The 24,296-nt window shown below is 48.4% G+C and overlaps 2 protein-coding genes and 2 pseudogenes across 4 annotated transcripts; 1 reads left to right on the plus strand and 3 right to left on the minus strand.

Moving 5' to 3' along the window:
- Positions 1-464: 464 nt before the first annotated feature.
- Positions 465-6,041, minus strand: ADPRS (ADP-ribosylserine hydrolase; the record flags this gene model as incomplete). The annotated part of the gene is made up of 6 exons (XM_082832534.1): positions 465-1,265; positions 1,838-1,938; positions 2,266-2,450; positions 2,551-2,758; positions 3,045-3,141; positions 5,828-6,041. The coding sequence occupies 6 exons, from the start codon at positions 6,039-6,041 to the stop codon at positions 973-975; spliced, it is 1,098 nt and encodes a 365-aa protein (XP_082688660.1). The 3' UTR covers positions 465-972.
- A 685-nt stretch (positions 6,042-6,726) lies between these two features.
- On the minus strand, positions 6,727-9,503 carry TEKT2 (tektin 2; the record flags this gene model as incomplete). The annotated part of the gene is made up of 9 exons (XM_082832623.1): positions 6,727-6,940; positions 7,108-7,187; positions 7,349-7,492; positions 7,618-7,725; positions 7,905-8,019; positions 8,095-8,238; positions 8,756-8,961; positions 9,139-9,264; positions 9,348-9,503. 9 exons carry the CDS (start codon positions 9,501-9,503, stop codon positions 6,727-6,729), a joined length of 1,293 nt encoding a protein of 430 aa, XP_082688749.1.
- A 2,281-nt stretch (positions 9,504-11,784) lies between these two features.
- Positions 11,785-12,784, plus strand: LOC309974891 (dolichyl-diphosphooligosaccharide--protein glycosyltransferase subunit MAGT1-like; annotated as a pseudogene). The gene has a single exon. The product of its transcript is annotated as a dolichyl-diphosphooligosaccharide--protein glycosyltransferase subunit MAGT1-like (transcript).
- A 3,412-nt stretch (positions 12,785-16,196) lies between these two features.
- LOC309974899 (succinate dehydrogenase [ubiquinone] cytochrome b small subunit, mitochondrial-like) lies at positions 16,197-18,374 on the minus strand (annotated as a pseudogene). Its single transcript has 2 exons — positions 18,314-18,374; positions 16,197-16,655 (listed from the first exon to the last, which is right to left on the minus strand). The product of its transcript is annotated as a succinate dehydrogenase [ubiquinone] cytochrome b small subunit, mitochondrial-like (transcript).
- Between the last annotated feature and the right edge of the window lie 5,922 nt (positions 18,375-24,296).

Genomic DNA, 24,296 nt, shown 5'->3' on the forward strand with positions numbered 1-24,296 from the left:
AGGCCTTTGACTGAGGCCCAAGATGCAGAACGAGGCCCGGCCTTCACCTGCGGCGACGTGCCCCCCTCACACAAAGGTCAGCGGTCCCGTGATAACACGGTCCTCTCGGCATCGTCCTACAGCGTTCTGGTTCCTGGCTGGGCCTGGGTTCTATCTGGGGAGCAACCTATGAAGCCAGGCTCTGAGAGCAGGAAAATCTGGCTTGTTCCTGCCCGCTGCCTGGGCCGCTGTGAGGGATCTCCACCAGGACAAAGCACCAGACCATGCCTGCTCTGCTTTTCGTGGCTGAACAGCTGGAGGAATATGCCTCCACAGGCCAGCAGCTTGGGTCCCTGGCTCCTCGGAGAGTGAGGCCCAGACAGAGAGGCACAGGCACAGAAGGGCGAGGGGGGAAGAATCCGTTCAGGGCAGAGGAGAAACACAGGAAACAGTGGTGGGATTTAAAGAACTGTTTATTGCTCTGTAACTTCGTCGGGAAGCTGTTAACAAGACCCATGACAGCCAAGGGCCAGGTGTGCATCTAGATCAGCTAGATTCACGTGTCCACCTCCTGATCCATATAAACTTGGCGCTTGGGGCCCTGTGCAGTCAAAGGCAGGCATCCTGGCAAACTGGTTAAATCCCAACAAGGAGAAACGATGCCGTAGATCATTTCCACCTCCCCAAATCCCATGTCCTAGATAATAAAGGAAAACACCACAAGTACTGCTCCAAAATAAAACCTGCCCCAGTCCCTTATGTCTGACTGAGGAGCCAGGAGCACTGAGGCTCTGCAGAAGCCAGGAACCCAGCACCAGAAGGCACCCGTCCCTCCCTCACTGTTCAGTGACCTCCCCAGAGGAATCCCCAGCCCCAAGGGTGCACTCCGGCCACACCGCAGGAAGGCCGAGACAGGGAGCCAAGCCTAAGGGAGCCCAGGGTTTCCAGTCCGAGCTGTAGTTGGTCCTGCTGGGTATGGCGGAGCTGTGGCCCTCACAGATTCTTCTGGAAGACCCGGTGCAGGCTCTGGGCCAGGACGTCAGTCTCCTCATAGCCCTCACAGCTTTGCTGCCAGCTCTCTGGCACCTGTTCCATGCCATAGTAGGCGCCAGCAATGGCCCCGGCCATGGTGGCAATGGTGTCTGTGTCCCCACCAAGTGAGATGGAATAGATGAGAGTCCTCTGGAGGCTGTTGAAGGCAGAGGGGATCTCGGGGTCGGGCTCCATGCAGCGCAGGAAGCAGTAGATGGCGGTGGGCACAGATTCAAAGGCAGCAATGCCATGCCCTGTGGGGAAGCCAGATCACGGGAACTTGAGCCCCCCCCTTCCCGGGCCCCACGTGTCCCCAGGCTTCCTGCCACCTGCCACAAGTCAGCACTCTCAGCTTCAAGCTGGGCTGCGATTAAGAGCACAGGCTCTGGAGTTAGGCTACCTGGGTTCAAATCCCGGCTCGCCGACCTACTGGCTGTGTGATTCCTGTATCCTGGGTTCAGCTCCTCGTGTAGAGAGTGAATAAAGTTAGGAATTCTCGCAGGGCTGGTGCAAGGGTGAAATGACATCCTAGAGGTGAAGCATTCTGCATAGTGCCCAGAACACAGTAAAGTACTATCACCATTAGCTGTAAAAAACCAGCGGCCGGCTGCCATCTCTGGGATGTTTATCTTTAAGGCTGAGGGTACTGTTGCCCTAGAACAAGAAGGAGCTGTGCTCGCAGCCTGCCAAAGACCCTACGGAACGTGGCTCTGCTGTCTCAGCAACCCTGGCAAAGGTGTGACGGCAGCAGGCGTGACTCCAGGCACCCCTCCCACTCCTGAGCCCAAGACTGACCCTGAAGGATGACGGGTGGGGGACTACCCACCTAGCTCGGACACCACCTCCTCTCTGGTCACTGAGTCCTGCTCTAGAAGCTCCCCAATCTTCTTCAGTCGGCTGGAGTACGGACGCTCCTCCATGCCCAACCTGTGGGTTGGGGGCGAGATTTCAGGGAGGTCAGAGCCAGCAGGGTGGAGAAGGCAGGAGGGGGAAGGGCTGCATGGGAGGGCGAGGCAGGGACGTGGGCATCTGACACTTAAGCACGGGTGTCAGGGCAAGACGTGGGAAGGGCGAGCCACCCGGTTTGTCCTCTGGGACCCGGAGAGCCCTGAGGCACAGCCAAGGCAAAGGGCTTCTTCCCACCCCTCCTTAGGGCCTGCAAGTAAAGGAAGGCCTCAGCTTGAGGCAGGGCCACCCCACCAGCATGCACATGCACAGACGCGCCTCCAGCCCGCCTCCAGCCCGCGTACTCACTCCCGGGCATCTGACACAGACTGGGCATCACTCTCCAGCTCCTCCATGTGGCCCAGGAGTTGTTCAAGGAAGTGCTCACTGGACGACTCACCCTGCAAAGCCAGGTGCACAGCCAGGGCCTGCAGGATGGCACCGTTGTAACCCAGGGAGGAGGCGTGTGTTAGCTGGGCCGAGAGCCGGGCAAACTAGGGCAAAGATGAGGGAGGCAAAGACCTGCTGTCACAGCACCCAAGCTGCAGAGGAGGGAGGGACGAGAGTGTCCAGAAGCCAGCCAGCCCTAACTACCTTCTGCACATCCTGGACACTGCTATAGGCCAGGGAGATGCCGGCCACCCGCATGGCGCCCCCGTTGCCGTAGGAGCCTTTGCCATTAAACTGGGCCCGGGCAGGCTCAAAGACATCACGGCACTTGGGGCTCAGGAGCTTCCTGAAGACGGTGATCACTCCAGCACCATAACCCCGGTCAGGGTCCTTCTTGTACTCCTGAGCAAACCTAGGGGAGAGAAGGGGACAGCGTAGTGATCTAAGAGATGCCTGCCAGGGCTGGGAGAGAAGAAACCTGGCTGGTTTGGGAAAAGAGGAATCCTTGGGCCCTCAGGAGCCTGTGCCAGCGGTGCTGTCACTTCTAGCTTGGGAAGCTGCAGCTGCCCTAGGGAGAGTGTCCTGCAGCAGGGTGTGCGGGGAGGGTGTCCCGGCATGCACAGATGTCACTGCTCTGGTCAAGGGGTGCAATAACTCTGCCCACCTGGTTTGCTTCACCCCAGGACCACTGCCCTCACCTGTGCGCCATGTCCATCTCGTCGAAGGCCTCCTTGGCCAGCAGGGACTGCACCAGCGCCCTGGCCATGGCTGTGTCGTCTGTGTAGCACAGTGCTTCTGCAGGGACAGGGCGGGGGCGGAGATCGAGCTGCAGGGCTCGAGGGTGGCGGCTTTGGCCTCCCGCTCACTCCTTTTATCTACTACTTCCAGAAGGCCTCAAGTCAGCTTCTCACTCCCATCCAGTTTCCAGGGCTCTGAGTCAGTCACATGCCCTGCTGATTTCTGGAGGAAAACCTTCCACCCCTTCTGGCTGCATCTCCAGTCTTAATGGACCTGCTTTGGGCCTCTCAAATCTCCTGCATATTCCCCACCCTCCAGCCCAACCTATATGTGCAGCCAGAAAGAGTAGAATATCACTTTCCTCATCTCACTCTCCTGCTCAAATGGCTGTCTGCTGCCTTCAGGATGAGGTCCAAACTCACTGCCTTGGCCATCTGAAGCCCGCCCTTCCTCACCCATCTTATATCCCACTGCTCCAATCCACATCCTCAGAACCAATCCTGGAGCCTGGGTCAAGTCCTTCCCACCTGGGGCTGCTCCCCCGCCCTCCTCTGGCCCTGTCTCCTTCCTCTGGGTGCCCGAGTCTACTGCTCTGGCACTTGTAACACACACCATTGGTTACGTGGTAGCTTCTCAAATAGGCTATAAGCCAGCTAGGGCCAAGGACTTGGTTTTATCTGAAGAAGAGACAGTTACAGAGAACTAAGCATACTCCCTAGTGAGCCCCTTCTTATTCCTCACATCTGCCTTCTGCCCTTGCCCCCCATCCCTGCCCTGCTCTGTGTATCCCAAGTCCCAACCCTGCCTTCTCCTCCCCTTTCACTCTCAGGAGCCCCCACACCTTACTTCACCAGGAAGAGAGGCTCACAGGCACCTACTCACAGCCACACTCTCCAGTCTGTCCTCAGAGGGACTGGTCCCTCTTGAAGTGCCCCCCAAGCCCAGTTCCCCAGGGACCTTGCTCTTCCTTTGTCTCCTCAACTCCTCCCTCTGTAATACAGCAGCACCCAGTCTCTCTCTGATCGGTCCCTGCACCCTGCTTTCCCCCAGGAAATCACTTCTCTCCCACTCCCAGTCCAGATGATAGGGGAGGGAGCCAATGCCACCTCCAGCCCAGCCAAACAGCACCCCATTCCCTGTTTCAGTGATGCACGGGTGACATAAGCCAGACCACTGAGACTCCATCAGAGACCTCTGCTGGTGCCACTGCGAAGCGAAACTTCCTCTACTGGAGATGCTGAGCCGGGAACTGCTGAGGGCCACCCCGTGGGAAGGGCCTGTTACAGTGAAGCCCACCCAGAAGAACGCAGATCTGAATAAGGAGAGGGACTGAGTCTTGAGGAGATGGCTTGATTTAGCTCTGCTTAAAGCCAGACCCGCCTGGACTTCTCAGTGATGCCAGCCAATGCATTCTTTTTGCTCAGGCCATTTTGAGTTGGGTTTTCTGCCACTTGCACCCAAAGGGTCCTAAAATCTCAAACTAAAATGTCTTCCCCTCATCTTAACATCAAACCAAAAATGAAATTATGAACTGTCCCCCCCATCCTGTCTTCACCTCAGCCACAGCTCATCTCTCTCCTTCCCTTCATACCAAACATACTCTATTTTCTCCTTTTCCATTTCCTCCTAAATCCACTGAAATCTAACTTCCAAGGTTCAACCTTCTACTGAAGATGCTTTTCTAAGTCTAGACTTCCCCCCACTTAACCTCTCTGTAGCCTCACGCTAGTAACCAGTGTCTTCATCTTGAAATTTTTTTTTTTTCCCCCGGTACGCGGGCCTCTCACTGTTGTGGCCTCTCCCGTTGCGGAGCACAGGCTCCGGACGCACAGGCTCAGCGGCCATGGCTCAAGGGCCCAGCCGCTCCGCGGCATGTGGGATCTTCCCGGACCGGGGCACGAACCCGTGTCCCCTGCATCGGCAGGCGGACTCTCAACCACTGCGCCACCAGGGAAGCCCTGAAATTCTTTTCTTGAGTTTTGTTGTTACCCATCTCCCCTCTGCTTCTCCTCCTATAAACTGTTTCCTTCTCTAGCTCCTTTTCCTCCTCCAGGGTTCCGGGTGTGGCCCCTTTTTCTTACTATTCTACAAGCTCTCCAAGAATAATCATCCTCAGCCGTGATACTGCGCTGAGATCTGGGTGATGAGTTGACTGCACAGGGAGGGAGAGGCAGAGGGGAGAGAGCTTTACAGGCAAAGGGACAGCAGTACATGCAAAGGCCTGAGCTAGAGGAGGCACGAAGTGAGAGGAAGTGCAGTGCAGACAGCAAGGCCAAGGGTGGTATAAGGTGAAACTGGAGACGCAGGCGAGGGCCGGCCACATAGGGAACATTAAGGAGTTTGGCTATGTCCTAAGGGTAATGGAAAATTACTGCAGAGATTCATGAGGGGAGGCCGCGATAAGATCTGCTTTCAGAAGTGCCCTCCAGCTGCGTGGAGATGGACTGGTGGCCAACTGACTCGGGAGACCCGGGTAAAACGCGTAAAATGGGTAAAATCGGCAGGGACTTAAGTATTGGACTAGGCGCAATCAAGGCGTGGCTTGCACGGCTGGGAGGTCTGTGTAGCCAAGCCCCGGGCTGGCGAACGTTCGAGGCGAGACGTGTGAAGACGGGGCTCGGATTTGGACACGCTGAATCCAAGGTGCCCGCGGGTCGTGCAGAGCGGGCCCCTCCGGCCGCTGTCCCTCCCTGCCTGAGTCCCTCGCGGCTCCCCGGTGCCCAGTGCGCCCGGCCCCGCCCACCTGTCCGCGCGCTCCCCGGCGAGCCGGGGTCCGGCTCCAGGTCCTGGACCCGACGCAGGACTGACGTCAGGTCGACGGTGTCGCGCGCCTCGTAGACGGCGCCCACGCAGTCCCCGAGCAGCGCGCCCGCCAGGCAGCCGCGGAAGCGGGAGAGGGAGCGAGCCGCCCCAGCCCCTCCGCAGCCCGCCGCCGTCATCACCGCAGCCGCCGCCATCCGCGCGTACCAGCCGCCACTTCCGGTGCGGCCCGCGCGCGCCCCACCGCGCGGCTTTCCCCGGCCCCACAGCGCCACCCGGCGGCCTGGAGTCGCAGCTGCCCCGCGGGTGACAAGGGGCGGTCCCGCAGACCTCGTTTCGATTGGGCCCGGCCTCTGTATTTAGCCCGCGTTTCCCCGACCTGTAAACGGCGTCACAGCCGGGCGGGACGGCCACTAAAGGGTCCCCGAGGGCTGCGCACTGAGCCAGACCTTCGGGCCACTGCCGCCACGGTCGGCCAGCCGTGCCACAGCAGCCCCAGCTCGGGTCATTCAGTCCTGGGCGGCCACCCCCAAGCCCTCCCCCTGTCACCCTAGCCCCCTCTGGGCCTCCCCTAGGCGTCAAGAGGGCACGCAAGGGTCCAGCTGGGACAGAGCTGGATAGAGATCACGGCGCTGGAGTCCAGGGTGCTGGCCTAGCCCAGAGAAGGGCATGGGATTGGGAACATGGAGCTTGAGGGATGATGTTACCATCTTTGCTCCTCCGTGCACAGGACAGCCAAGAGCCCTCTCCCCACTGGCTACATGCAGGGGTAGCAAAGAACCGTCTGGACTGAGAACCCCCGACCTTTATTAGATTCGTTCTCTCCACTGCCCTCCCTCTTTCATTTTCCACCAGCCTTCCCCTCCTCCCTCAGCCCCCTCGCTAGGTTAGCTCCAGCGGGCAGGTTTGGAGTGGACTCAGGGTGCGGTTTGTGGTGCGGGTGAAGGTGTCCACCTCCGGCACAAACTTCTCAGCCGGCATGGTCAGCTTCCGCCGGGTGTCCATGCACTTGGTGTCCAAGAGCATGGAGTTGGCCTTGCAGGCGATGTCAGCCTGCAGCCGGGCCAGATGCTGGTACAGGGCGTCCAGAGCATCCCTGGGGAGGAGGGATTAACAGCCCACCACCCCCGGCGTGAGGCTGGGAGGTCAGGGCTGAGCTCACCAGCCTCGAGTCAGGAAGACAGCAGGGAAGCTGGCAGGCAGCAAGGGACCCCAATGGTGGGAGGTGTCTCCCCGCCCCTCCTGCCCACTCCCCAAACCTACTGTGCCTGCGCCAGCTTCTGCTTCAGGGCAGCAGTGGTTGCCTCTAACTGGTAAACCTCCTCAGTGAGGCCGTACTGTGCCTGGAGGCAGAGGGGCAGGTTGGGAGTCCAGGTCAGCCACACTGTCCTTCTGCCCACGGGTCTGGGGGCTGCCCTGCGCCAGCACCCCTGCTTCACCAGGGAGTGAGTCATCCTGAGGAACCTTAGCCAGGGGCCCATGCCCCACTGGGGTGCCCTCGTACCTGGTCCCTGCAGAGTTCCACGTTGGGCCGGTAGGTCCTGGTCTCTAGCCGGGTGTGGCATAGCTTCAGGTTCTGTAACTTTCTGCGCAGATCCTCCTCCAGATGCCGGATGTCCTCCTGCAGCTCGGCAATCTCCTCCAAGGTCTGCAGGGACAGAGTGACTGGTCTCCACCTGGTGCACCCAGTCCGGGGCTTCCTGGCAGGGCCTCAGGCTCCTCATCCCACAGCGGGAAGTCCAGGCCCCAGGAGACCAAATGGAGAAGGCTCACGTCCTTCTCTCGCCACTTGAGCTCACTGCACACTTTCTCCATCTCCCACAGCCGCTTCCTGAAGGCAAATTCCGTTGCAACCCTCTGGGCTTCCAGTTCGTTGTTGGTCTGAGGACAGAAAGTAGGCAGGGCAAGGGGAGGGTATGAGCTCTGGCCAGCTGAGGATGTCGCTCAGGTGAGGGGTGGGATGCCACATGGCTGACAGGGAACAGAAGACAAGCGCTTGAGTGCATGCTGGGGCCATCTCTTAGTCATGGAGGATCGGGGTAGGGGGAGTGGTCAGTCACCTTGGCAATAGTTAGGGCGATGGCCTCCCTCAGCTCTATGGACTCTTTCATCTCAGCCTCTGCTCGGTTCTTGTTGAACTGACTGTAGTCATCCCACTGCTGGAGTGTGGTGGAGCTGCAGGTGGCAGGAAATAATCAGAATATGGCCTCTGCGGGGAGGAAGAGAGACTGAATGAAACGCCCTTCTTACCCGTTGGGGACACGTGTGGGATTAATCTTCAGGGAGATGTTCGGGGACTTGAGGTTGAGAGAGAAGCAGCCTCTGTCAATGTCCACTGCCTCCATTTTGCCCCGATGGTCAGAGCTGAGCTGCTGTCGGACTTCCTGCAGGAGGCTGGGGACAGAACAGACTGGATCAGGAGCCATACCTCCAAGGCCCTGGAACGCAGCGCCCATGGTACTGAAGGGACAAGGAGGGATGGGAAAGCTGAGGTGACAATGGAGCTGCCGCTGCAGCTGAGACAAATATAGGCACAGCTGGATGAGCTCCCCACAGACAAAACTATGGCACCAAGTGCTTGCACACACCCACAGGGCACACCCCAGGAGCCACACTCACAAGGCTCACACTCCCAGAAAGTCGGCGTGGTGGCACATGGGCTTCATCTCTCATGCTTCCAATAAATTGATAATGGCTGCCTAGAGCAGGTTCATGAGAAGTATTCTGAGACCACGTCCAGGTGGTGCAAAAAGTACTACGATCAGTGGGTGAGTGGTTTCTGCCATGGGCACGGCGGGGGCAGAAGGCGGCCTGAGAGCCAGTGACTTGTAACCCACGATACACACGTTCTACATTTAAAACACAGCCTTCAAAGGCGGGTGAACGTGCGAATGACACATCTCTCTCTTACCAGAGCTTCTCAAAGGCCTGGCTGATCTTCTGTTGCAAGGCCTCCTTGGTGGCTTCAATGACCTCTACCTCTTTGTGCAGCTCTTCCTCCACGGGGTCCTTCACCACATCAATGTCACGCCGACTCTCCCGCAGGGTCAGGCACTCAATGGCCACATCCAGAGGCAGGTTCTTGGCCTGCAGGTTTTGTTCTGCTAACTCTTTCATCTAGAAAAGAGAGGGCACAGGAGGCTGGTGGGGCCATCCGCTGGGAAGCAGCTCTCATCCCCACTTAGGCCAAGTGACTCAGATGGACATGCCACCAAATACCCTGACCTGGAAGAGGGGAGGGAGAGGGAAGTCCTTGCAGGCAGGGTCTCCTGGCACCCTGCCCTGGCTCCCTGCCTGTGTCAGGGCGTCGATCTCGGCATCTAAATCCGTCAGACACTTGTCCAGCGTCTCCTTCCACCGGTTGACAGAATCAATCCTCTCTGCCAGTCGAGTCCTATTGTCATGTTCGTCCCAAATGGTCTGGAAGAGACAGAGCCAGATAAAGAGGTTATCGGGAGTTGGGGGCTATCCCTTTCCCACCCAACTGGGCTCCGGCCCCCAACCTGGTTGTTGGTCTCATTGCAGAGGACCCGGGCCTCCTGGCGGATCTGGTGTGAGGCATCTCGCTGCCGCTCAGCGTTAGTGGACAACAGGCAGCTGTTGGTGTGCCAGTCCGGCAACTGGAAACGTGGACTGGGCTTGACACTCAGGGTGGCCATGGTGCAGGAGCCGAAGGCTCAGGGACCCCAGGCCTGTTCCAAGACACCCACCTCTGCTGGAGGGAGCAAACAAGGCTGCAGGAGACCACTGAGGAAAGCCTCCAAAGATGTGCTCCTGTCCGTTTCGCTCCAGGCCCCTTCCTGCTGGAAGCCTGCTTGGAAACAGCACTCCCTACACTCAACTTCGTGTGAGGCATTAACTAAGTTTCCTCCCACCCATCCATCCACAGACACAAACTGCTGGACCCTACAGGTCCTGGAGCAGGTGAAAGGGGATAATGGGGCTCCTCAGTGTGTGTGCGTGCGCGCGTGTGTGTGTGCATGTGCGTGCGCGCGTGTGTGTGTGCATGTGCGTGTGCGTGTGTAGTGCCAAGTGCTCGGCGGGGCTGGCGGAAGGTGGGGGGCAGGTAGCAGGAAAAGTAGCCCTTAATCCAGTTTCCACCACTACTTCCAGTAACCAAGTCCTGTGCAACTTTCTTTGCTTTCCCTGCCCCAGCTTTGGGCTAGGGCCCCGCGGGATCTAAGAGAAGGAGCCCTATCCCCATCCAGAGAGGACCGGCTTGTTTCGAAGGGGCTTCGAATGGGCACTAGGGAATTGGTGGTGGGGGGCTGGTCCCCTCCCCACCTGGGTCATATTCCCTCCCTCTGCCCTCTGCTGGAGGAGGAGGAGCGGGTGTGTGAGGGGCCCCAGCGGGAGGACCTGCGGTTTGTCTAGTTCCAGCCCAATCCCTACCTTCCCCTCCCAGGATAATCATCTTCAGTTTAAATTAATACCCCGGCGCAGAGAAAGGAGCGGGAGCGGGTGAGCACCTCCCCACCCCTGTCCCCTCCTCCTCTCACCTTCCCAGCGCGCACTTCCGCCTCCCTTCGCCGGCTCCTCTGTTAAGCGCCCCCGGTTGCTAGGCACCCCTCTTCCGCGCGCGGGTCATCACAGCCCGCGTTCAGCTTGGTCACCGCCGGGCGACGCGACGGTGGCGGCGGCCGTTGGGGCCCAGAGGCCTTCCGGGTAGGAAAGGGCCGGCGGCGGGGCTGGTGCAGCAAGAGGATGCGGAGGAGGAGGGCATCAGGATATCGCGTTCACTTCATTCACAAGTTAAAAATCTTTACTTTGATAAAGGTTACGCATCGACATGGCAAAAAAGAAAAAAAAAGGTGCCGTGCATAGCCAGAGTAATCTCCCAGTCAGGCTCACTCTCCAGCAGGTATCCTTCCCAGAACTTAACATTATTTACACACATTCTACTGATTCTGTCTTTCCCAATAATTTCATCATCTGCTTGACGGCATAGAAGGAATGATCATCGTAATTGGAGAGGGCACGTCCCTGGGAGAGGTAACAGGTATTAGAAGTAATGCTCAGTATCCAACCATTTCTCTAAAAAGGAGAAGGAAAAAAAAATCCAATCGTGCTAGTACCGTTCTAGACATTGGAAGATGTTGACAGGTAATGTACATAACTAATAGGTGAGGTAGGCATTACCCCCATTTTTGCCAGTAACTGAAGAGACTGGTAAGGATGGAAACCCAGATGCATCTGGTCCCCAGGTCTACCTTCTCTCAGTTACGACTCCGCACTGCCTCTAGTGGTGGCGCTGGACAGCAAGAGGAAGGCAGGGATGCTATCCCCAGCTTGCCCGCCTGCTCCTCTCTGAGGGCTGTGCAGAAAAATCCTAGGAGAGGGATGCTATGACCACCATCGTCTTACAGGCGAGGAAACTGAGGCACAGAGAAGTGAGGAACGTACCCAGGGTCACAAAACTAAGTGGTAGAGCTTGGATCCAAACTCAGGCAGTCTGCTCCAGAGGCTAAGTTCTGGTTTGATGGATGGAGGGTAAGAGAGGAGTCCAAGAAGAGTCCTCAGTTTTAAAACCTCAGTGATTGGTGGGATGGGGTCACAGTGGGAAGAGAGGCAGAGAACCCAGGGCTTGGCAGGCAAGGGGATGATGAGGTTGGCTTTTGAGTAGTTTGAGGTGATTGTGGTGGATCTAGGTATTGCTGTCCAGGAGGCAGTTAGAAATGTGAGTCTGGAACTCTGCAGAAAGACAGACTGGAACATTTCCAAGACTTCCTTGATCACAGAATTTTGTTTTTTCACAGAATATTTTCTAAACTCTAATACATGGCTCATAAACCAGACATGCATGGGAATTTGTGATATAGCTCTTTTACTAGGATTAAAGAAGACAGGCAAATAAAAGGTCCTGGACAAATTAATTGCCGGGAGAAATGATAAGACTTTGGCATAGATATTTGGAAACTTAACAAAAAGAAGTAAACAAATATGGAAGAATGGTGGTGGCTTTGGCGTGTATCTCTGACCATGGTGGTGGTTTTGGTGCTCATGACTCCCGAGGCTCCTGCACATCCTGGACAAAGGAAGAAGATATTAGCAGAAAAGGTCGGACAGCTGATGGACTGGACTCAGAAAAACAGAGTAATAAGAATGAATGATGCCATGTTCAATCGTTTTGTATTAGAAAAACCAAGAAACTATTCTGTTATTGTGATGTTTACTACTCTCCAGAAGTTTAGATTATGTGTAACATGCAAACTTGCTCTTCAAGAATTTCAGATCTTGGCAGATTCCTGGCAATTCTCCAGTGCATTCAGTAACAAGGTATTTTTTGCTATGGTGGATTTTGATGAAAGCCCCGAGGTCTCTGAAATGCTCCAGGTGATGTCTATTCCTAATGTCCTCCACTTTTCTGCTAAAAGTAAATTTACAGCAGATGACATTTATAATTTCAAAGAGAGGGGTATCACAGCGCAGCAAATGTTCACATGGGTAGCCGAGAGAAATGAGAGACGGATGGTCAATGTCAGAACCAGGAAGCCTATAAATTATTACTATTCCTTCAAGTTAGGGATATCTTTGGCTCTCATCGGTGGACTTGTGTATGTATTGAAATGGAATAGGAAATTTAGTTTTAACAAAAATTTATGGGCAGTTTTAGCTGTGTTTTGATGTCATCTGGTCCAATGTGGACTCATATACGAGGAGCCCCATTTGCTCAAAGCAATACACAGGACAGACACATTATATTCATGAAGTGCATTACTTTCAGTTTGTAGCAGAAATGTATATCATTTCTCTGTTTCATGTGTGCATTACCCTGGGAATGTTGCTCTTCGATACAGCTGCCACCTCTCCTATGATCATTATAAATAGGACGATAATGTCCATGACTTGTTTGTGTCTAGTTGTAATATTCTTCAGTTGGCTGCTTTCTCTCTTCAGATTTAAAGAACATAACTATCCATTCCACTTTCTCGTGGATTAAAAAGGATCCTAGAGACGTAGACAAGGAAGCAAGAAATTTTTTTTAAATGTGAAAATAAAAACATGAAAACAGCAGAATATGAACTCGTAACTTTTTTAATTGATTAAGACTTAGCCAAAGGAGACATGAGGTGCCCTGGCAATAACAAGCTATTTTCTCTCAAAATCTGTGAAGTGTTATGTTTTGTATCTTCTCTGTTATGTATCTTCTCTGTTCTTCTCAATTTTCTCCTCCCAGTAAATGTCATAGGTTACCTTACTTAGTGAATTCCAATAATTAAAATCCTCAGAGTGTACACCTTTTACTGAATTAGGAGAGTGTTTAAAAGTACTTTAGTTAATATTTGGTCAGCTGATCTTATTCTAATGTGAAAAATATCTTGATAAGGTATCCATCCCCACATCTAGCTACTGAAGTTTAAAGTGTATTGCCTTTTTTGGAGGTGTATATTTGCACAGCTTACTTCGTGTGTTGTTCCCTGAAGACTTATCTTTCTTTAGCGTGCACTTCCAATGTCTAGAGGCAGATACAGTACTACGTGGTGCTCCATCTCCCAAGTCTTTTCTACTGAAATACACTATTGTGCTTCCTGATGGTTGTAGATATTACAGAGTAATTAAGTACTGGATTGTTTCTCCACGATCATTAACAACTTTTTATCCGGAAAGATTTCAGGTAAATTATCTTTCTTTATTTCTCTTCCAAGAGGGCAATTTCTAACAAAATAGTAGTTCCTATTTTGGTGTTGATGTGAGGTTGTTTTCAATTAAATTTAAATCTAAGGGAAAAATATAAAGACAATTCAGAGGATGAATGATGATTTTATTCATCCTTTTCTGTTTAGAAGCATGCTAAAATGTCAGGTTATTTCCAATATGCAGAAATGTAAAACTGAATGTCTTAAAAGCTGTTCTATTTTGGCCTTTCTACCTTCTTAAGTGGAGAAACAAAGTACAAATTTGGAGATTCCACCCCCCCCCCCGCCCCCTTACCTTCATTCTGTCGTATGTAGATAACCAAAGTTAAGTTCCAAATAGCTTATTAATGTGCTTGGCAAATGACAGCAAAGTTGTATTCTACTATTAAATTGAACTCTGGTCTTCCCTCTGGAAATTGCAATTTTAGAAAAGTGAGAACTGTGATTGTGAAAATGTTTTTCAAGCAACAGCAATTAGTGTCACATCAGAAGATTTCTGCTTTAAATTGGGACTGGCTTTGGCTACTTACAACCAAGTGACCCACCTTCAAGGTACAGTGGAAGATCTTGATGTTTTTTTATTTTTATTTTATTTATTTATTTAATTTGTTTATTATTTTTGGCTGCGTTGGGTCTTCATTGCTGCCCGTGGGCTTTCTCCAGTTGCAGCGAGAGGGGGCTACTCTTCGTTGTGGTGCGCGGGCTTCTCACTGCAGTGGCTTCTCTTGTTGTGGAGCATGGGCTCTAGGTGCGCGGGCTTCAGTAGCTGTGGCTCACGGGCTCAGTAGTTGTGGCTCGCGGGCTCTAGAGTGCAGGCTCAGTAGCTGTGGTGCACGGGCTTAGTTGCTCACGGCATGTGGGATCTTCCCGGACCAGGGCTCGAACCCGTGTCCCCTGCACCGGCAGGCAGATTCCTAACCACTGTGCAACCAGGGAAGCCCCGAAGCTCAGGTTCTTGATGTCTCATCGCAGAAAGAATTCAGTGAGAGACAAAGTGATAGGTAAGAAGTGGATTTATTTAGAGAGAAACACTCCACAGAGTGTGGGGCATCTCAGAAGGTGAGAAAGGCTGATCTTGATGTTTTTGTATGAGTTGTTTGCCAAGGGGTTTGGGTATAGTTGCTCTAGTAAATTGCACTTTTTTAAAAACACAGAGTGAGTGGAAATAGTTTCTCTCTCTAACTTAGGCATTTTTGTTTGTTTGTACACTACTCCAAAGGAAACTGCTTGACTCTGGCCTTTTTTCCAGCTTACTTTTCTGTTGCTCTCACACCTGTCTCAGGCCAAATAAATTCACGTTGACATCCTCAAGGTTGAGACTTAAGTGAGACTAAGTAGTTTTGTATACAATAGTCAGAGAGAATGAACCGCTGTTTCAACTACACAGCTGCAGATGATTTAATCTGGAGGTTGAAACAACCAACAACCCCCCTCCTCGACTCTATTTGCCCTTCCATTTTCTCGTATAAGAAAGAAAAGTCTACCAGTTCAAATGAATGGAAAGTAGCTTTGCTGCATTCAAAGTAAAGTGTTATACTTTTGTGAAGATTTAAAAATGAGTATCTAGGGCTTCCCTGGTGGCGCAGTGGTTGAGAGTCTGCCTGCCAATGCAGGGGACGAGGGTTCGAGCCCTGGTCTGGGAGGATCCCACATGCCGCGGAGCGGCTGGGCCCGTGAGCCACGGCTGCTGAGCTCTGCGCATCTGGAGCCTGTGTTCCACAGCGGGGGAGGCCGCGGCGGTGAGAGGCCCGCGCATCGCGATGGGGAGTGGTCCCCGCTCTCCGCAACTGGAGAAAGCCCTCGCACAGAGATGAAGACCCAACGCAGCCAAAATAAATAAATAAATTAATTAATTAAAAAAAATGAGTATCTAAGGGTCTTTTTTTGGAGTAGAATAAATTTTTATTACACAGCATCTTATTTTAAAAAAGACTTTATCTTCATAGAATACATCTTCACATTAGAGATTCCCACAATGGGAAAACAACTTATTACTTATAATTTTATATCTGTGGACAGACTATTTTAGGACAAGTAAAATAAACACATTTGACGATTAAGTCTAGGTTTAGAATCTGTTAACAATTTGAAACATCTATAAAGGGACCTCTTCCCTACATGGAACTTCTCTATATTCAGGAACCCTCCAGGCTCTTCTTCCTAGGATTTAGAAATCAGTAATGTGAAACATCAGCATTTCTAATTTGCCAGTTTACCTTGGACATGTAACCATCAGTAACTGGTATCGACTGAACAGAGCGGGAAACTTTGCAAAAACTAAACACTGCCTAATTTTCTGCAAAGTCTTTATTCTCGAATTAACAGTCTCTCCCTTTCTCTACCATCCTAGGACAAATATAGAAGTCTGATCAGCTATTGAGAGCAATAAAGCTGAATTCCCTTTAAGAGTTTGATAAATTAAAAGGCAAAAGCTCATATATAATGTTTAGTTATACTGTGAGTCTTGTGAGAAGCTGAGAGACACCCCATTAACTCCCCAGCATAGAGAACTCAGTCTGACAATTTTTTGGTTACAATTGCTCTCAAATCTTTCCTCAAAGATTACATTCTAAAAATAACGAGGTGATTAGGAGAAGAGGTTTGTCTCACCAATGGACTTATCTGTTATTTCCTCCTTATTGTGAATTGAATGGCATGACAGAGCAGAGGCAAAGGAGGTGTACAATCAATTTTCAAGGTATTACGTCTAAAAGGTCAGAGCTTCCATAGCATAGCAACAGCTGTGCAGATGCCCTCATCATGATCGTTGAAATAACAAAGCCTAGCAAAGGTGAAAGCTGAGAGTGCCAATCCCTGGAATATAGTCACAACTTGTCCAATGTCCCAGTGACTATGAAGAGGGAGGGGCTGCAGCCAGGGAGTAGTTCATTGCAGAGCAAGGATTCAAATAAGCAGCTGGAATTAGGCCCAGGAGCAAACCACTGACAACCCTCTCACCAATCCAGTGGAGACATGCAGCCTTGGAACCAGAATGGTGGCTGGGTGACAGGTGAATGTCCTGTATTCCACACCATCCTGGGGTAGGTTGGTCCTGGAGAAATGCTGAGACATGAATGGTCTGACCACTGGTGCTCAGAGGAACAGAGCTTGTCCTCCTCAGGCACCACAGAGGACACGGCCTCCAGAGAGTCGCCCTGTCGCTCCTTAAAGGGTCTTAATGTAGATATTAGTAATACTTTTAAATTAAAGATTTAAAACACACCTTTTAATATAGTAAAAAAATAACACTATTCAAAGAAATACCACAAACGGCAAACATTTATAATCTAAAATCTTTATAAAAGTACAAAAATAAATTAGAAAAATTAAACTCATAAAATGGTTAAGCAACCTTAATTTTACATTTGTATAAAATACAAGTGAAAACCATCTATCTGAATGATGGTGGTGACTGAAATCCTGTTTGGTAAAGTATCCTATCCTATGTTGTTTTTGGTTTTGCAACATAATATGCAATTTCCATTTGACAGTTTATGCTGCAGTAAATAAAAAGTAATATTGTAGTTAGCAGTTGCAAGTACTTTTTTTTTTTTTTTTGCAGTATGCGGGCCCCTTTTTGCGGTACACCGGCCCCCCACTGCTGTGGCCTCCCCCGTTGCAGAGCACAGGCTCTGGACGCGCAGGCTCAGCGGCCATGGCTCACGGGCCCAGCTGCTCCGCGGCATGTGGGATCCTCCCGGACCAGGGCGCGAACCCACGTCCCCCGCGTCAGCAGGCGGACTCCCAACCACTGCGCCACCAGGGAAGCCCACAAGTACTTTTGAGTTGGGCTGTTTCTGAGGTCCGTTAGCAAAAAAGTCCATTAACATTTTATTTCAGCTGAGAATCAGACATCATATAAAGCTTCATAATCCTAAACCACGAATATGTCTGCTTTGTTTATAAGTAAATCTTGAACCCAAGCATTATTCTTTTTTTAAAAAAAATCTTTACTGGAGTATAATTGCTTTACATTGTTGTGTAAGTTTCCCAAGGATTATTCCGTTTTAAAAATTATTTATTTATTTATTTAGTTAGTTAGTTAGTTAGGCTGTGTTGGGTCTTCGTTGCTGCGCACGGGCTTTCTCTAGTTGCGGCGAGCGGGGGCTACTCTTTGTTGCAGCGCGCGGGCTTCTCATTGCAGTGGCTTCACTTGTGTGGACCACGGGCTCTAGGTGCGCGGGCTTCAGTAGTTGTGGCACGTGGGCTCAGTAGTTGTGGCTCGCGGGCTGTAGAGCACAGGCTCAGTAGTTGTGGCACACGGGCTTAGTTGCTCTGCAGCATGTGGGATCTTCCCGGACCAGGGCTCGAACCCGTGTCCCCTGCTTTAGCAGGAGGATTCTTAACCACTGCGCCACCAGGGAAGTCCCCCAAGGATTATTCTTAAAGGAAAATATTTTAATAGAGAAAAGTATGAGACAAGTGCTGCTCTATAAAGGCATTGCAAAGATCTCTATAGACTGTGGAAATTAAAGAAATAACAAAAGTGACAGAAGGCAGGAAAACAGTCACCTTTTTTCTACAGATAAAACTAAAGATTCCAGTCCCCTTTATGATAGAGACATTTTATCAAGTATAGTAAAAATGATCCCATCCTTTCCTGGCACTGACAGATTAACCCAATTAATTTCCTAAAAGCATCTGCAAGGTATGCAAGTCTCAGCAGCCAAAGAATTTGCCAAATGATCAGACGACTGAAACATGGAAACTACATGAACTGAGAGTTCAAGATGTATGGCCCCCCTCCATAAAAAAAACCACCTCGGAATTTTACCTTAGATCGCCGCCTCATTTCTCCATGCTTTAGTGTAGTGCTCTGAGCACCCTTTTACCTGAAGTTTCAAGCAGGTGAACTCTAATATAATTGGTGACTTGTTCTGTCCAGTCCAGCATGTCTTATTAATCAATTAGAGCAATCGTCCGATTACTGTCTGCCTAGATAACCGTCATGCTTTTCTGGTACTACACTTAGGGATGCTACAGCCTGATTTATCAGAGCATGCCTTCGCATCACCGTTACACGTATTTCCCCCATTTAACTGTATGAATTTGGGTGTAGTTATTGACGTTTTTAGAATTTTCCTTATCAGTGTAGTTACTGGGAAGATTGACAGTAGAGTGATTCTCTTCAATTTGTCAAACTTAACAACTGACACACATAGTTAAAAAAAACTCAACCCATCAGCATTTGTTAGTTAAGCTAACTAGTGCTTCTTCAGCATCAGTAACAAGATCCTTTAAGAAAACAAACTGTACTGTTAGGGCTGCACAGACTCTGGCGACATGTAGGTGGGAGAAGACTGGGGTGAAGAACACATAATAGCCAGAAGGGAACAGACTGAATTCTCTGATGTTCTGGAGAACAGAAATAGGGTAAATGGAAATAATGAAGGGACACGTTTTTAATATTTAGGCTGGACTGCTTCAAAGTAGTGAGTTACCCCCAGATAAGGCGCTCATCCTCACAGGGATTCCTGCTTGCTTGGAGGCCTCACCTCACACTAGGGTTCCTTTGAGTCCAGACCTGTGCAGACTGGGCAGAGTGGCGGGGCTGTGGAGAGTGTGCTCCATCCAAAGGGACCAACCACTCTTGAGCTTACCCTGGTGGCAGCTGTAAAGGGATACTGAAGGAACAGTGAAATCGATGACCGTCCTTACTTTTTAAGGGATTTTTATGTGAGATCTTCTGATTTTTTAAATATTAGGGACTAATAAAAATATTTTAAATACCAAACAAAAATTATTTGCAGACAGAAATTGGCTGCCAACTTGAGACCTCTGATTTTACTCTATTAACTTCAATTATGGAATGAAAAGTGATATACCTGAAGCTATGCCGTTAGGACAGTTGAGAGCTGGTTTTCAAAATTTCAGTCCAGGGTTTTCTTGCATATCATACCTGGGCTGTGTATCCACTTCAGTGCCTGTGACGATTCCCCGTCCATTTCAGTTTCTTTTTATCCTACCTATTCTTAAGTTCTTTCATGGCCTGGCAGAGTTCGCAAGCCTGGCTTCTTGCTTACCCCTCTTTCCACGCCACCCAATGTCTTAAAGGGAGGAGAGTCTAAAAGGCCCAGTGTCTTTTATTTAAGGTGGGGGAGAAACTATTTATTTATTGAATTGTATTTTCCATCACTTTAATTTTTTTTTATATGGAGCCCCAGCCCCACCAGTGTTTTTTTTTTTTCTTTTTTTTTGGCCGCACTGCAGAGCATGCGGAACTTCCCCAAGCAGGGGTCAAACCTGTGCCCCCTGCAGTGGAAGTGCAGACTCTCTTAACCACTGGACCGCCAGGGAAGTCCTGGGTTGGTGGGGGGCCGGCGCAGCAGAACCTCTTTAAAACCTGAGTTCCACCTACATGCCCAGCACTATTAAGTACCCTCCATCTATGAACTCATTTAATGTCCCAACAGCCCTACTATTATCTCATTATAGTGGAGGAAACTCGAGATTTAGAAGCATCAGGGAACTTGTCTATTGTCACGCAATCATGTAATCCAGGTTTGAATTCAGGACTTCGCGATTATGAAAGCCTAAACTCTTTCCACTCTATCACACCAACTCCCTTTCCCTAAGCCTGAAGTGCTGTAATGATGTGACCACAAAACAAAGTTTGGAGCAAAGCTTTTCTTTTTATTGCAGTTATTAGTGAAAGTTACACTTCAAACTGAAGCTAAGCAACACTAAAACCATTAATATTTTAAAATCAAGGATTAAAAACAAATACAACTAAGAACACTTCCAATACACAGAATGGCAGAAAAAAGAGGAGTGGTTCTGTCACAGGACATTTTAGTGACAGTTTGGCTCAGAAAGAATTATGACAATTTCTTTAACATAAAATATTGTAAGTGACTGAACTGCTTAAAAAGCGGCTTGAAGCTTCTCAGTCTCAACCCTAGGTTTTTTTTTGTAGTAAATTATTTTGGGGAAAGAAAATTTAAATACCCCCCAAAAGTAGTTTTGTTTAAAAACTTTATTTGCCTTCTGCTCATCTTAATGACATATAGTCTTTGAGGAATTAAAATGACAACCATATCCAAAGCCTGGCCCCCAAGTACACAGTGATAGGACTCAACATTTGGTGTTTCTAATTATACAGTGATTACATATATATTCATAGACTAGCTCCCACCCACCATATAATCCAATTTCCTCTTAATAAAATGTGGCAGTCAAGTTTAATATCACTCAAGATTTTATCTTGTAGCATATTACAAACTCAGACTTACTCCATTGTTTTAACTAATGTTATCGTGTAACCAAACATTAACAAAGGAAGGCTTATAAACATTTTGAAATTCTGCAGTCTCTAAAGTACTACAGTAAATTGTTCTTACTTATGAAAAGCCAACAAAAAATATAAGGCCAGACCAGGTGTAAGACAGGATAGGGAAGATGAGGAAGGAGGTTTGAGTGTCCATCGTTTTACCATGCTGAAACTTGGTATATTTGGCAAGAAGAGTCAGTGTGGAAAAGGAGGATGGAGAAAGAGGTTACTCTGATTTTATGTAATAATTCAGTTTCAAAACATACTGATATTAACTCCCCAAAATATTTCACATCTGCAGTACAAATAGGCACACACGGTTAAGATGGTTAAAAAGTAAAATTTAAAAGGCTATTTGTCCATCTGCAGGGCATTTGCAGGAGGCCCCACCTCCCCACATGTCCTACATTTACATTTTACTTTTCAGAAAAGCCCCTTTTAAAAGAGTGCTATTTCCTGTCCACTACTTCGGGCTTAAAAAAAAGCAGCAATTATCTCAAGTGGGAGCAGTTAGCAATGCTTTAGGGGTGTGTATTTGTGTGTAATATAAATGTTCTCTAGACTGAGTGGTCAGATTACACTGGAATGGTTATATTACAATTTTAGTCCCCCAAACACTAAAGAAACACATTATTTTTTCTATATAAACTTATGTAATACACAGTGTTATAAACATAGAATATTTATACACACACACACACACACATCACTGCTTCCCACAGCCTATGAATGCATCCATATACTAGTTCACAAGAATGATCTTTATTCACAAGATACAGTAATACTTTCATGGGGTCCATAACTGAAGACAGATATTAAAGCTACACATTACAGCAAAAATTGTTTAAAAGTATTCCTGATATATCCAATGTTCTCAGCTATCTCACCCAGCAAGGTGGATTTTTTGTTCATTTTCCAAGCATGAATCTCCCCAACTTTTCAGTACTTGTAATTCTCATTATCCTATAAAACTAAGATAGATCTCATCCATGTTAGTGATGAGCTGGAAAAGCCCAAACTGCCTGCAACAAGGGGAGATCAGCATCTACAGAGATAAAAAAATAAATGTTGAATGCATTCATACCCTGTGTACCTAAAATGCATCCTTTTATTTCTTAAAACAAAACAAAACACAAACCAAACTTGTCTGTTTCAACAAGAAATTGCTTACACAACCTGTGGTGATGTGCCCTTTGTTTTTTTCCTAGAAACAAGCACCCCTTCCCCTCAGGAAAGTGGGTAAGCCTGTAGAAATGTAAGGTTCTGCCCACAATCCATAAAGATAACTGGGTCAGACACCAACAGGCTGCCTGATATCACCTGCAGATGCTCAGAACTGAATTTAAATTAAGAAAAAACCCTTTTACTATATTTTAATTTTTACAGGTACATGGTGATTGGAAAGCAACGGTCAACTCTGCAAAGTGGTAAGTGAAATAAGCACACTTTTCCTTCTTAAAACCTAACCCCTTACTCCAAAAAAAGGTTCCAAAAAAAGGTACCAAAAATCTGCAAGAAACAAAGGGATAACTATCTGGTTGTACAACAGCCTCTGATGCCAATCTGTAGCAAAAATGCCTGAAGGCAAAAGGCAAAGTTAATTTCTGATTATCTGATGGTTTCACCACATTAATCTAACTCAAAATACAATCACAGCTGCCATAGCACCACTAAAAGGAGTTTGGTTTTTGAAGTTACACTTTTTCCAAAGATTATTATAAAGAAAAATTCAGCTTGTGCAATAAATATCCAGCAGGGGAGAAACAGAATACGTTTGTAGGTGAACACCATACCATGATAAAGCCTCAGTTTCTCTTACACTTGTTTGATAAAATGATCTAGGGTAACTAAAGATACTTTCATAGAAGCAAACTGGAAATGAACCCTTCACACAACAATATTCTTTTATCTTGAACTTCTGAATAGCTTTTCTTTTGGAGAACTCAAGCACTGTCACAAACATTATCCTATTCTTACAACTACTTTGTGAGGGAGGTGAGGGCAGGTATTATCACTACCATTTTATAAGAACCTAGGCACACAGAGATTAAGGAAATTGCCTTATGGACACAGGGCAAATTAGTGGTAGAGCTCTGACTAAACTCCAAATCTCAGTTCAAGTTTTAGAGCCCTTTCTACTCTCAAAGGCAACAAGTTCTCAACAGTCTTTTTCCAGTTGTGATCTTCTAAAATTTCCTGCATTTTAAACCTATTTATGCCTTCTTTACAGTTCAGGTTTGACTAGGAAATGAGTTTAAGAAAACTTTTAATATGGAATTCTGCACACACCAAGAGGCATATATATATGTGAGAAAGAAATCAATATCTATAGAACTAAGGTTTGAAAAAATCATTATGTAAATTAAGAGGAAAGAATAGTCTTAAGTATTCATTCAGTGTAATTTTTACATATTTAAGAAGATGTGTCAGAATAAAAGTTACAAATCTTCTGAAGTTTAAATCAGAGTCTGATTCATTAAAACCAGGAGCTACATTCATTTTCCTTAAGAATATGGGCATCTCTGTTAGAGAAGATTGAAATATTACTTTCAAGAATAATTTCTTTTATCACTTTGCTGTAACATCGTATTTCAGGTATATATTCTGTTCATATTACCACTCTATAGCTAGCAAAAACCTCTATGGATAGAGATAATACCTGCAGCACTAACACTTTCAGTCTTAATTCTCATTTAGCTAAGTTAGGATTTCTTTCCATCTATATTAACTAAAGTTACATTCTAATGATTCTCATTACCTCTCTTTTTTTTTAGTCCTCCCCCTTTTATTTTTAACAGTGTGTGTGTGTAGGGTGTGGAGAGGGAAAAACTGCACAATTCATAAATGGCATAAAACACTGATTTCATCCCAATATAGAATCATGGCACTCAAGTAAATCAAAGAATGGTAGGTCAAAGAAAAAACTTTAGAACCCAAACATGAAAACAGTATTCAAAGAGTCTCTCAATCAAGCTATAAATTGCAGCATGTGATCTTCCTTTCCCAAGTATTTTAAAGACTATTATTTACTCATAGAATTCTATCTAAACTGCCTCTAAATCCTTTTTCTTTTCTTTTTTAAAGAGGAGCAAGGCATTGTACCCTGGGCTAAGAAATGAGAAAGCTCCTGGAAAACTTCTAAAGAATCTTATAGGACAAAGTATTAGAAGATTTTGGTTAGTGCTTGCTAGTCCTGATTTTTTTTTTTGCGGTACGCGGGCCTCTCACTGCTGTGGCCTCTCCCGCTGCGGAGCACAGGCTCCGGACGCGCAGGCTCAGCGGCCATGGCTCACGGGCCCAGCCGCTCCGCGGCATGTGGGATCCTCCCGGACCGGGGCACGAACCCGTGTCCTCTGCATCGACAGGCAGACTCTCAACCACTGCGCCACCAGGGAAGCCCGCTAGTCCTGATTTTTGAATTAGAGAAAGAGCACAGGTACATTTGCAGGATCATCATCAATACTATGAGATCATTCCCTCTCTGTGAAACAGGGAGATATCTGCAGTTAACACTGGAGATCCAAATCTGTTGCTGCCAAAACCAA

The sequence above is a fragment of the Leucopleurus acutus genome, assembly GCF_964270905.1.
Source record: "Leucopleurus acutus genome assembly, chromosome: 2".
Classification (NCBI taxonomy): domain Eukaryota; kingdom Metazoa; phylum Chordata; class Mammalia; order Artiodactyla; family Delphinidae; genus Leucopleurus; species Leucopleurus acutus.